The 12,966-nt window shown below is 33.7% G+C and overlaps 2 protein-coding genes across 3 annotated transcripts; one reads left to right on the plus strand and one right to left on the minus strand.

Moving 5' to 3' along the window:
• Window positions 1-584: 584 nt before the first annotated feature.
• LOC129313160 (uncharacterized) lies at window positions 585-7,263 on the plus strand. Of its 2 annotated transcripts, XM_054956105.1 has the most exons (5): window positions 585-863; window positions 2,764-4,069; window positions 4,502-4,771; window positions 5,626-5,772; window positions 6,847-7,263. In XM_054956105.1, the coding sequence occupies exons 1-5, from the start codon at window positions 856-858 to the stop codon at window positions 6,964-6,966; spliced, it is 1,851 nt and encodes a 616-aa protein (XP_054812080.1). In that variant the 5' UTR covers window positions 585-855; the 3' UTR covers window positions 6,967-7,263. The 2 variants fall into 2 exon arrangements, with proteins under 2 accessions (XP_054812080.1, XP_054812081.1); XM_054956106.1 differs by lacking the exon at window positions 5,626-5,772.
• A 356-nt stretch (window positions 7,264-7,619) lies between these two features.
• On the minus strand, window positions 7,620-9,853 carry LOC129313161 (cytochrome b6-f complex iron-sulfur subunit 2, chloroplastic-like). Its single transcript, XM_054956107.1, has 5 exons — window positions 9,693-9,853; window positions 9,348-9,601; window positions 9,147-9,264; window positions 8,043-8,225; window positions 7,620-7,905 (listed from the first exon to the last, which is right to left on the minus strand). Exons 1-5 carry the CDS (start codon window positions 9,729-9,731, stop codon window positions 7,804-7,806), a joined length of 696 nt encoding a protein of 231 aa, XP_054812082.1. The 5' UTR covers window positions 9,732-9,853; the 3' UTR covers window positions 7,620-7,803.
• Between the last annotated feature and the right edge of the window lie 3,113 nt (window positions 9,854-12,966).

The following is a 12,966-nucleotide window of genomic DNA, read 5'->3' on the forward strand; positions in this document are numbered from 1 at the left end:
AAAAAATTTTTGTCTCAAAATATAAACACTTTAAATATATTAAGGTTTCATTAAATATATTAATTTTAATATTATCTTTTTTCTTTCTATAATTAATTTATATTCTTTTTCTTTTTAATATATTAAATTATGAATATTTTTAAAAATTTATATTTTTATTTTAAAAAATAAAATTATTAAATATATTTAATAAGACTTATTGATTAATAAAATTTTAACTAAAAATATTTTATAATTTAAAATGGGGGAGTATAATAAAAATATAAATTGAAAGTCAAAATTCTTAAAGTTTACCTCTTCCGATTCTATTTATAAGTCATTTTTACTAATCTCATCAATACCAATATAATAAAAATATAAAGAATAAAAATAAGTAAAATTTTAAACATATTACTTTATAATAAATCTAACAAGTAATGTTTTATTATCTTTTCTCTTTCATAAAGAATAATTTTAAAAATATTTTTTAAATATTATTTAAAATAATATATCATGATTTATAAATAAAATTAAATAAATTTTTTAAAATGTTACTTATAAACCGAAAGGAGTACACTTCTAAATGATCGAGAACTAATCTAAATCAATCAGTTTATCAGCCATTCTCCCGAACGCCGTTGCTATTACTGTCAGGGTATCGGAAGCACAAAAATCTGAACCTGACGATCCTCGTGGGTATCGGTGGCTCTTGGATGTCTCCGCCATGATGAGAGACTGCTAGCGGCGGTGAGGACTACCTTGCGGTGGCCGCCGGAGAAGATGATATTCCGGGCACCCGTTTCTTAGTAAAATGCCGGCTATTGTTCCCTGCCACCTTTGCAGTTTCGAACTCACTGTGTCAAGATCCACACGGCCATGTCTAGGTTATTCCCTTCAATAATCTTCTGTTTGGAAGCTGTAGTTTTCAACTTTTGCTTGAATCTATTAATTTTCAGCGAATAGACCCGTCTGTATCTTATCTGGACCTTTTATAAATGACATTTATGTCAAATAAGCATTGCCAGTGTTTGTTCTTGTTTCTTATCATCTTAATACCCATATGTTCATTGGAGGGGACTTACTTTTGAACTGAAGAAGTGTTTTTGTTATCTCCATGAGGCAGTAGATTATGGGCAGGGTGGCATGCTATTTTTTGCCCTGTGTAGAAGTGTACTTATTAATTTTCCCTCTTGTTTTTATCTGATTTAGTTTGCTTGTGAATTTTTTTCCTTCTTTCTTCTTGCGTGTCAAAGAAAGTTTGGGATTTCTGTTCTATTTCTCTCTCTCGCGATTTTGTTTGGGAGGAAATTTTTGTTTAGAATGCATTTCGTTCTTGGCCGTAACTACTTTCTTGTGTTTGTTCCCTATTCTCACTCCTGCGTTCGCTTGCATTAGTGCTTCGTATACTGATTTCAAGTTTAAGAAAAGAAATGGACTACACCAAAGATGCACTTTACGGGCAAAGGGATTTGTACAGGACAGATATTGGTAGTATATGAATCAGTAAACCTCTGTTTATGAGCTATAGTTTCCAGTTCTTGTCGAATTTATTAATTTTCAGCAAATAGCAACCCATCTAGCATATGGGGACCATTAATAAATGACTTTCTGTCAAATAGGCATGTCTGTGTTGGTTCTTGTTTCCTGATGAGTTTTCTTTTCCCCTGTTTTTCCTCTGTTTTCTTATCATCCCAACTCATAACTTCATTTGACTGGACATATTTTTGAATTTGAGATATGTTTTTGTAATCGCTATGAGGCAGTAGAGTATACACAGTGTGTCATGCTGTTTCTGGCCCATTGTTGGTAGAATTGTAATTTTTGTGGTCCTGATTTCTTCTTACATGCCAAAGAAAGTTTAGGATTTCTGGTTTATTTTTCTCACAATTTTATTTGAAGGGAAAGCTTTGCTTAGAATCCATTTCATTTGTAGCTGTAGCTGCTTTCTTGTGGTTGTTCCCTATTATTACTCTGCATGCATTGGTTTCATTGTATACTGATTATGATTTCTTTTGAAAAAGAAGAAATGGACTACATCAAAGATGTTCCTCTACAGGAAAAGGGTTTGTGTGGATATTGTTAGCATTTGAAAGGTTACATATGAATCAAGACTAGTCCAATTGTTAGCTTGAGTTTCATTAATTATGCATGCATGTACGTGTGCACTATTATGCATACAAGCTCAATGGCTATGCAATGGAACCCTTTACCTGTAAAGTCCTTGGTAGCTCATGGACAGTGCTAAAGCGTTCAGTAATTGACATTTTTTTTTTATATTGGCCACAATTTTCATTCCAGATTGAATGAATGAAGCTCTTGTATTTGATACCTCTTGCGTTCAGAGTGGATGAGTTTATGCTACTTTGCATGAGGATGGTGCTGATGGTTGGACTTTGGAGTCTTAGAGTGAAGAATAGCTAGGTTCTCCTGTTTCAGAAGTTAAACTGGACCAGTTTTGTTCTTGTATTATAGTGCTCGCCACTTAAAAATTTGCAGAAGGACTAGATAAAAAGGTTCTACAGCAACAAATGAACTTTGCAACTGAGAACTCTCATTTTGGTGAATGAAAGCTGACGTCATTATTATAAGTTTAGAACTCCTGGCTTAGTTCTTTTTACTAGTTTCAAATCTAAATTTTTGGCATTCTGAATGTCCTTCTTAATGCAGCTGTCTGTTTGAATTCATCTGTTTGCTGCTTGTTTCTGTTGTATTTTACTTTCAATTTTTCTGCATTCTTTTTCTGATTGATCACATGAAAGAAGCTTTACACAATTTAATGTGCAGATTTCTTGGTTGTGGAAATGTTAAAAGGTTTGCACATTCTCTTATCCAAAAACAGAAGACTAGTTGCTGGGAAGTGTTTAATATTGGGCCACATTGTACAGGGGGATCCCCATTCTCAGCGTACAGATCTTCTTTATACTATAGACTTATATTAAAAAAAAACTTTTTGACAAGTGGCAAAGCAAGGAACTTCTGCGCCTTTAAGGAAAATAATGTAAATAATCAGTGTGCTCAAGTTGTTTGGAGCAGGATTTCTCAAATATATTTCCATACTGTGCCAGCTCTACCACCAATAGGTCAAATTGCCCGTGCAGTAAGTCTGGCTTTGTTCCGATCAAATGTTATTGTGCCTGGTGTTGTTTTTTTCATAGCAGGAGAGCTTTCATGGACACATCAGACGTGGGCAGAAGCAGAATCCTTCCCATCAAGGGAAATTCTGTACATGCACGCACAAGATGGACAGTTATACTTGGCCACTGCTTTGTTCAATGTCCTTGAGATTTTTATCTTGTTTTTCAGGGCTATCTATTTGTTAATTTTGTTCTTACCTTGCATAGCTATATCTCCGTTTGTGGACTTTGGTGGTGTCAATTTTAGGAAAACATGGATTCATTTTGTCCGCCTTACACTGGAAAAAGCTGGCTCAGCATTCATTAAATGGGGTCAGTGGGCTGCTACAAGACCAGATCTCTTTCCTAAGGATCTTTGTTCTGAGCTGGCAAAACTTCACACGAAAGCACCATCACATGAATTTTCATATAGCAGAAAAAGCATTGAGAATGCATTTGGTCGCAAATTGCATGAAATTTTTGAGAACTTTGATGAGGACCCTGTAGCATCAGGTAGCATTGCTCAAGTTCATCGAGCTACACTTAAATACAGATACCCTGGTCAGCAAATCAAACCTGTTGTTGTTGCAGTTAAAGTCCGGCATCCAGGTGTTAGTGAAGCAATTAGAAGGGACTTTATCATCATCAATCTTCTTGCCAAGATTTCTAGGTTCCTTCCTAATTTGAAGTGGTTGAAATTAGATGAAAGCTTACAGCAGTTTGCTATTTTTATGATGTCTCAAGTTGATCTTTCAAGAGAAGCAGCTCATTTAAGTCGATTTATCTATAATTTCCGGAAATGGAAGGATGTTTCATTCCCAAAGCCGTTGTACCCTCTAGTACACCCATCTGTTTTAGTGGAAACCTATGAACATGGTGAAAATGTATCGTACTATGTTGATGAGCTTGAGGGACATGAAAAATTCAAAACTACCCTTGCTCATATTGGAACTCATGCTCTTTTAAAGATGCTTCTGGTAAAATATTTAGAATCCTGTCTTGTTTTTTTTTATTAGATTGTTCTTAACTAAAGTATTATTAAGTGATCGCTTGTCACAGAATGATAATGCGTCCTTAATCTATTTTACTTAGATTGCATGTACAGTGTGTGTATGTGTGTCATATATGTGTAAATTTCTTTGGACACGAGAAGTTGTACCAGTAGAAAATAGTCTACCCTTCACGTCATTTGTGAGGGAAGAATCATGATTTGATATTGACGATTTTCAAACTTCTGTTAATTTTCTAATTTCTTTATGAATGACATAAGGCATCATGAAGTTCCAGCATTTCCTTTCCCTCTATGGTTAGAAGTTGCAATACCTGATTATTTCTTTTTTAATGATTTATAATTAAACATTTGAGTGAAATAATTGATGGTACAGGCTTATATATTTGTCTTCCTCCAGGTGGATAACTTTATCCATGCAGATATGCATCCTGGAAATATCCTTGTCCGCAGAACACAGAGCAGATCATCACAGATGCAGCTCTTTAAATCAAGGCCTCATGTTGTTTTCCTTGACGTTGGCATGACTACTGAACTCTCCAAGAGGGAGCAACAACACTTACTGGAATTCTTTAAGGCTGTTTCAGTTTTAGATGGTCACCTTGCTGCACAGTGTACTCTTAAATTATCTAAACAACAAAGTTGTCCTGATCCAAAATCTTTCATTGAGGTATTATCATTTGAATACTGTTTCAAATTTTGCATTCCTTTTTCATTAGCAACTTACCTTCTTACTAGTTTAAGTCAGATATGGTATTGCATTTACATTCATGACATGATGTCATATTATATAATATAATCCAATGCTTGAAGCACTGCCATTTATGCAACCTACGAGTTCTGATTGGTGATTTGAACATTAGTTATCTATCGATACTTTGACCTTTTTAATATATACACTTGCATTGGTCTCAAACTAATAGTTAGGCCCAAGTTTTAGATTTATCAACGGTCAACTCTAATTTCTTGTAGAGCTTAGGTACGAATGTGACTTCAACATCAAAAAATATATGTCAATTGGATGCTCACAGTCATTGTTAGAGTGTAGTGAGTCTGTGCATCAGCAAACAGATTATACATGATCTTTGAGACAATACGGCAAGTGAAATTAGATGTTTTTTGAAAAAATATTTTGATTTTGATAAATATAATACTTGTGCTCTGATGGAAACTCAAGGGTTCCATCTTAAATGACAAGAAAAAATGGAAGATAACATATAAATCTTATCACTTTTGAGGGTTGGAGACTTCGAGTCCCTCCACAATATTCCCACCTCTCTTCTTAATTTTAATTTTCTGTTAGCTCCTGGAATTTCTCCTTAGATAGCCTTCAGGGTCCCTCTATCTCCTAGATATTTCCCAATCTGTTCCACTCATTTCTCATTTGGGAATCCCATCACGCTGTCTCTGCCTGTTATAGGGTCCATAGCTGTGTAGTTACTTTTATTGGTGTAGACCATAATTACATATACTTTATGTCATCTCCCAAGAAATTGAATTGTAAAGAACTTTTGCCTTTGACAGGATGTTGAGAAATCATTTAACCTCTGGAAGGTAGAAACCTATCACCCAGCTGACTGTATGCAGCAATTGCTTGAGCATGTTAGGCAGCATAAAGTCAATTTAGATGGCAATATATGCTCTGTGGTGGTGACCATGTTGGTTTTGGAGGTACGTTCTGCCTCTGATTATGTCAATACGACCCTCTCACCCTTTAAAGTGATGAATGCATGACGACATGTGACGTGTTCACCCACCCTAAGCAACCAGCAACTGTTATATGGTTGAAAGTTCACGCCAAGTTACTTTTGTTGTCACAACAATATTATATGGCAAATCTGAATGAACTCTTAAAATTTTAAATGACAGATAGTGAAGACCATTATAGTGCCCCATGTTAATGTTCATTGTGTGATGACTTATGAAAAATGCTGTTGCTATTAAAGATCATAAAAATCCACTTGAAGATGGAGAAACTCTTTCTCAGTTCTCATCATCTGACTTTGCCACTTTTAGATTGCCTTCTGGTTTCTGAAAATTATATCCGTGAAGATTACCCTGAAACCAAAAACTTTTATGTTCATTGATGTTTGAGCAAAAGCAGTCTGTTCATTAATTCTAGACATACGAGGTAAGGGGGAAGATGATGATTTTCTCACCTTTTTTATGGATAAAAGAAGTATCAATAGCACAATAAAAGCAGTGTGTTCATTAATTCTAGATATGTAATATGTATTGTGTTGCATTCCCGAAGGGTAACGAATTCCTCTTTGTCAAATGAAACATCCTAATCATCATCATTAAGCAATTCTTCAGTTTCATCCTCATCTTGTGAGGTTTCCATTTGGTCATCAACCTTGTCAAGAGCACTAAAGAATTGCCCTCTTATTGTGCTAGGGATACGATTTATGAAATCAAATACTAAATCATTCAATACTGATTGTGCAAAGATAAGCCGAAGGACTCTTGAACAATAGCCTTTGACAATCTCTTAGAGCTCTCGTTGCTTTCAGTTGCAAAAGGTCCTTGATATTTTTCAAGGGTCCTTATTTTCTCCCTATTTACATTTAGCATTAGTTACAGCCACACAGAGACAGCTTCTGTGGTGTGGTGCCAAAAGCCATTGTGTTTAGCTGCAAGCTACTTTGCATTATTAATAATTATGCTTTAGAGCTTTGGCCTGTTTTTCATTCTGAGCCTTTCATGAACTAATTTTGTTGCATTTTGTTCCTCTTTCCTTTGTAGGGGTGGCAGCGCAGACTTGATCCAGAATATGATGTGATGCGCACTTTGCAGACACTGCTTTTTAGATCTGATTTGGCAAAGTCACTGTCTTACACCATCGAAGGACTGATGGCTCCGTGAATGATGGTCACTTGATGGTCACTTGATGCCGCACACTCCCCCACCCCCCCCCCCATTTTTTTTTTTTTTTGAGGATGCTAGTTGAAGTAGAGTGTAAATGAAGTGTACTTAGGTTAGGAACATTGTCTACAATTTTTAAGGTTGTTAATTTGTTTCTGATAGTATGTTGAGAGCTTGGCCCCAAGCTGTTCCTAACCATTTCTTAGTCACCCCGTTAACTCATGATGTCAAGAAAAACAGCCAACCAGAATAATCCAAGAAAAGGGATGTACATCCCATGGAATGATTCTTTTTCCACTGCTTACTTTGTGTTAACGAGTGTAAGAGAGCTTGTTGAGCAACAAGTTTCACATTATGATGCGTTCCAGTCCATTTCCTCATATGAATTCATCTTGTAGTGTATGGTTAACACGTTTTGAAACTTTAATTGCCTCAATTAGAGGAACATCCTTATGAATAGTAAATAACATCTTATGCTTCTTTCCTTGATTTGAGAGATTTATTCATAGATTTGCATGGCATTGCTTGCTGACGAGTGGCTGAAGGAAAGGACAGACACTAAGATGTGAAACTGAATTAATGCAAGTTTTAAATAAAATCGAGCAAAATATTTGTATGAACGTTTACATAATTCTAATAAAATTCAGACAGGATTTATGTAAGGTAGTTCTAACATTCAGAAATGAGAGAAAATGGACTTGTTTGGAAGAAATAATTATGTGTAAGAACGAAGAGCAACTGTTTTGCAAGAAATATATAGACACTTACTTTGACCATGCATAAGACCAAAAAACAAAATGATTCTTTTCAACAAGATGTAGATTGAATAAGATTTAATCAAGCCCACCAGGGAGCATCTCCAGTTCTGAAATCAGTTTCAACCCATGGAACAAACACCACTTTGCCATCATCAACATCTGCATGTGCCAATGCCAGAGACTGTTGCCAAAAAAAAAAAAAACATACAAACAGACAAATATGTTAGTCCATCATTAAAAAACAAGCACACATATCGATTGAGATGTGTGTTTTGGGATTAAAATTAAGAATCATGAAGAGGGGATTAAGGTTGTTACCAGAGGAGCAGGGCCTCGGACAACCCTGCCTTGGTTGTTGTACTGAGAACCATGGCAGGGACAGATGAACTTGTTCTCTGCTGCGTTCCATGGCACCACACATCCTAAATGCGTACACACTGCGTTGATCCCATAAGTTGCCAGTGTTCTGTCATTCTCCACCACCAGGTACGTTGGATCTCCCTGCATTTATTTATTTATATTTCTATTACTTGAGCTTTTTGGAATTCAAATTCTCTCAAGCCTGTCAAGTTATCATACACAGAATACTATAGAACTTCACAAACTTGATAGGCTCCAGGATTATAGTTTAGTTAATATCTGTCTCCTTTACTGACAAAAAAATTGCCGTCTAATTTGATTCCTCACTTGTCATCGTATTTTGTCATCTAATTCGAGTTTTGAAATGATGTAGTTTCACTTGATTATTAATATACCTGTTTATCTCCAAGTCCCCAGGTCTTGTTCCTAACCATTCAGCATAACAAACGTTCCCCCCATTCTTATTTATAAAGTGTTCAAAACATTTTTCATGTGTTTTAGGAAAAGTTATTATGGTGTTTTTTTTTTTTAAAGAAAATCTCAGCCTCTCAATGATGCCCTTGTTAGTTAAAGAAAGACAATAAATTATCTTGTTATTTGTGCAAATGTTTTTTCAAATTAAAAGAGTGAAGTTTGAAAATCATTTCACCTTTTTATTTGACATTTTATAATTAGATAATATATTTTTTTTTCTATAAAATATTCTCTTCATCTTAAATTATAAAATACTTTAGGGAGATATTTGGCATTCCCAAATATAAAATACTTTAAGAATATTAAAATTTTATTAAATAGATTTACTTTAATATTTTCATTTATTTTGATTTAATTTCTGTCTCTTTTTCTTTTCAATATATTAAATAAAATGTATTTTTAAAATTTTATATTTTTATTTTTAAAAAATTATTAAGTATATTTAATTATGTTTATTAGTATTTAAAATTTTATTTAAAAGTATTTTATAATTTGGGAAATAGGAGTAATTCATACACAGGACCAAAGCAGCAATTACTAATTTGAAATAAGATTAGAGTGAAAAGTGCGATATTAAAATGGGATTACCTTTAAGCCTTGAGTTAAGGTTCGGTCACCAGGACCGTGGGCTTTGAGCCATTCAGCAGCAATGACATCATTTCCGAGGGCGTCCTTCGCTACGGTACCCCCACTTCCACCTCCTGACCTGCTCCACCATTACTGTCATATATTCAGACTCATACAATTTCTGAATCAAAAGAACAATTAATATCAAATGAAAAGGCAGACCCAGGTGGAGCAAAGAAGGTGGCATAAGGGATGAGCATGCCGGCGGTGGGAAGAGAAAGGGCTCCGAGCAGAAGCAGATTCATGAGCTGTCTCTTTCCCATGTCCGGCACTCTGTCGTCTGCCGGTATGCTCGTCGCCTGACACCTCACTCTCCCTCCCCTCTTCTCCTTCATTCCCACATTATTGCTTCTCCTCGCCTTCGCCATTAACGCTTGTGATGATGAACTGCACATCCCATTTTCCCTTGAACTCAGCTGAATCCAATCGTGAGAACCAAAAGAGTTTATATATATATATATATATATATAGGCATGTTAGTCGCTGTATATATGTATGCTTGCGTACCTTACAGGGGGAAGCAGAAGAGACAGTGAAGGCAGCCATGGGAATGGTTGAGAACTGAGAGATGGGAGAGAGAGTGGATTGTACTTTAAGCAAGTTTAAAAGCACGACGAAGAAGATAAGGAGAGGGCGTGCGCTTGATGACTGGAGTGCGGTGAAAGTAGAGAGCCACACGTTGGCTATCAACAAAGAGTAAGCCAATTTGAGGATACTAGTCTACATGAAATATCATATAGGGAAAATTTCATTTATAAGTCCTTAACCATACTTAATGAAAAATGAGGCTTAAAAATTCTGAAATTTCATTTTAATTCAAGGATATTATAGTTAATTAAAATGCCAAGGAAAATCACCTCATTATCTCTCATACTTGTTATAAGTCAATGGACATCTTGATGCAGGGCAATAAACAATGAAAAAATAACAATAAAATTCTTTTGAAATGTATAAATGATAATTTAATCTCTCAAAATATTATAATTTTTTTAAAATTTTTTAAAATTTTTTTATTATTAATAAATTTATATAAATTATCAAATTACTCTTTTTAAAAATAAATTATTCATAAATTTTATTTAAATAATCACAGCTTTTATTTTTATATTCGCAATAATATAATAGAAAATCACAACTTAGTATATTAAATTTTTATTTACTATTGTATTGTTGTGAATATAAGAAAAAAATTATGAATATTTAAACAAAATTTATAAATCATTTATTTTTAACAAAGATAATTTAATAATTTATATAAATTTATTAATAATAAAAAAGTTCTTAAGAACTTTAGGAGAATTATGTCATTTTGAGGATTAAATTATCATTTATATATTTTAGAAAATTTTATTATCATTTTTTCATAAACAATTCATTTTACCGTTATTACAATACAAAATAAAATCAAGATTTAGTAATGTCACAAATAACTCCTATAGATTGATGAACAATTTCATATAGAAAAATGAATAACTTATTTGTTATTACAACAAGTATGAGAGATAATTAGGGAGTTTTCTTTAACATTTTAATTTCACTTCAGCACTCTTAAATTAAAGTGAAATTTTAGAGTTTCTCGGCTCTCTTTTTAATTAAGTGTAGTCATGAACTGATAAATGAAACTTTCCCAATATCATATATCTTTGCTTAAATCACAATAAATGTGCGACACTGCCATTAAATAATTGGGTTACACACAAAAAAAACTTAATTTTAATATTGACTAAACATACATTTAATCTTTTTACTTTATACGATATTTTATTTTAATTTTTTAATTTTATAAAGTATTATTTTAGTCTTTTAATTTTAACAATGTTAGTTTTATCATAAAAAAATTTACACATTAAACTTTCAAATATCAGTTAAAAAAATTGAATGTTGACATGTGAAATTTAATTTTTTTAAATAAAAATGATTGGTACAAGGAATAATAATTTAAAATTAACATAATTGGAATTAGAAGATTTAAAATAGATTTTTTAAAATTAAAAATTAAATTGAAGCTTATAGAAAATTAGAAAACTAAAAATACACTTTAACCTAAATTTTATTATAAGGCTAAAAATGAGATTATTACGTTTTCCAGCCGCACATCTTTCAAATAAATTGAAAATTTAGAATGTTTACATTAGATTAATGGAAAAGAACTTTGTCTGATCCTGAAACTACCTCGCATCCTTCATGTTATGACACTATAAAAATCTTCAAGACGCATCGCCTGACCTAAATTCCACAACCTAAGGGATGAATCTTTTTGCACTTCTAGTTTTCTTTCTTCTTCCCAAAAACTTTTTCCTTTTAATTAATTTGTTCATTAAGCTTGAGAAAGGGACAATTTGAAATACAAATATTATTTTTTAGAAAATGCAGAAGTCACAGGATATGAAATCCACTTGACAAAATGCGAATAGGCAACTTAAAAAATAATTAAAAGAACATCAAAATCCATCAAAATAATTTGTAGGGGATGGCTCATCTTATCTATCCACAGCCCATAGTCGTTGAAGTCAAATCAGCCTGCTTCATAGGTGCGAAAATATATATTTGGAAGAAGATAATGAAGATAGAGACATTTCTTTCACCAGCATTTAGGATATTTTCAAAGATCAACACCTCTAAAAAAAAATTAATTTCTTATTTTAGAAAGATAATAGAGCTACAGCTAGATGGACTACCCTTGATAAAGGATGAGTAAGGTTGGATACTGATAGCCTAATCAACATTTACAGTGCAGCTAAATGTGGTGGTCTTCTTTAGAACAATCAAGGCAATTGGATCAAAAGTTATTCCAAATACTTTAGTTATTATCCTAGTACAGCTGTGGAGCTTATGGACATTTTGAAAGGTCTTTATATTTGTTGGGCTAATAAGTTTAATAAAGTCAATGTCTATAATGGCTCTATAGAAGTTCTTGCTAATCCACAATGAGTTCTACTACCCACCCACTTTTTGAGATTATCCATAAAATCAGAAATCTCACTATGCGAGAATGGACAATCATGTTTTCAGGAGGCTAACAAATGTGCAAACTGATTATTTCATCTAGCTTATCCTAATAATTTTTATGTTCGTATTTTTGATAGTCCGTTGCTTGATTGTTGCAATCGTTAACATGACTCATATTATTAATTAGTGCGGTATATCTGTGGCTTTGTATTATAAAAAAAAAAGTCAACCTGCTTCTCTCTCGTCTTCCCTTGACTTTCGACTCAGGGGTTTGTCGTTTACAACTATTCATGAAACTACTTGCTTTTGCTTTTACGTGTTCTTCCTTTGGATTTGCTAACACAGCATACAGTGATACTGGCTCCTTCTGGTTTTGATTCTGATTTTGCCGGGAGCCGACGTTTAAACCTCTTGTTTGACTTTATCCTCGTCTAACGACGCACTGGGGTTGCCGGCGTGGGCTGTTGCGTCGTACTGCATTCTTCTTGCCGGTGTCCATATTTCGGTAGGAGTCCCTAACCTTCTCTTCTTAAAAAGCCATTCATTAACAAGGTCTTCGAAACTGGGATAGTAGGGCTTCCTACAACACTGGGTTGATCAACTTCCATTTGTTTTGAGACATTCGCAGTACCTGTCGCCGTGTTTCCACCAAACCCGCTTGCAACGCTCATCGCAGTGTTACGCTGTTACTGCTGAGTAGAAAGTGCTTCCGGGGTCGTTCACGGACCTGACTTCAATGCTTAATAGTGTGATGAAACATGGATCATTCAAATTAAATTTAAAATATTATTTTATTTTATATTTATAAAAATAAAAATTTATAAAAAACATG

The sequence above is a fragment of the Prosopis cineraria genome, unplaced genomic scaffold (assembly GCF_029017545.1).
Source record: "Prosopis cineraria cultivar Desert tree isolate PC_DT_omini unplaced genomic scaffold, ASM2901754v1 PC6, whole genome shotgun sequence".
NCBI classification, from domain to species: Eukaryota; Viridiplantae; Streptophyta; class Magnoliopsida; order Fabales; family Fabaceae; genus Prosopis; species Prosopis cineraria.

What these genes read in the sequence shown, in the direction of transcription:
- LOC129313160 (XM_054956105.1), top strand. An exon ending in CTCTTTTAAAGATGCTTCTG is followed by an intron (nt 4,070 to 4,501) that starts GTAAAATATTTA and finishes GTCTTCCTCCAG; the next exon opens with GTGGATAACTTTATCCATGC. An exon ending in ATCCAAAATCTTTCATTGAG is followed by an intron (nt 4,772 to 5,625) that starts GTATTATCATTT and finishes TGCCTTTGACAG; the next exon opens with GATGTTGAGAAATCATTTAA.
- LOC129313161 (XM_054956107.1), bottom strand. Translation starts at nt 9,731, where the DNA reads ATGGCTGCCTTCACTGTCTCTTCTGCTTCCCCCTGTAAG. An exon ending in ACCTTCTTTGCTCCACCTGG is followed by an intron (nt 9,265 to 9,347) that starts GTCTGCCTTTTC and finishes ATGGTGGAGCAG; the next exon opens with GTCAGGAGGTGGAAGTGGGG. An exon ending in CCTTAACTCAAGGCTTAAAG is followed by an intron (nt 8,226 to 9,146) that starts GTAATCCCATTT and finishes AAATAAATGCAG; the next exon opens with GGAGATCCAACGTACCTGGT.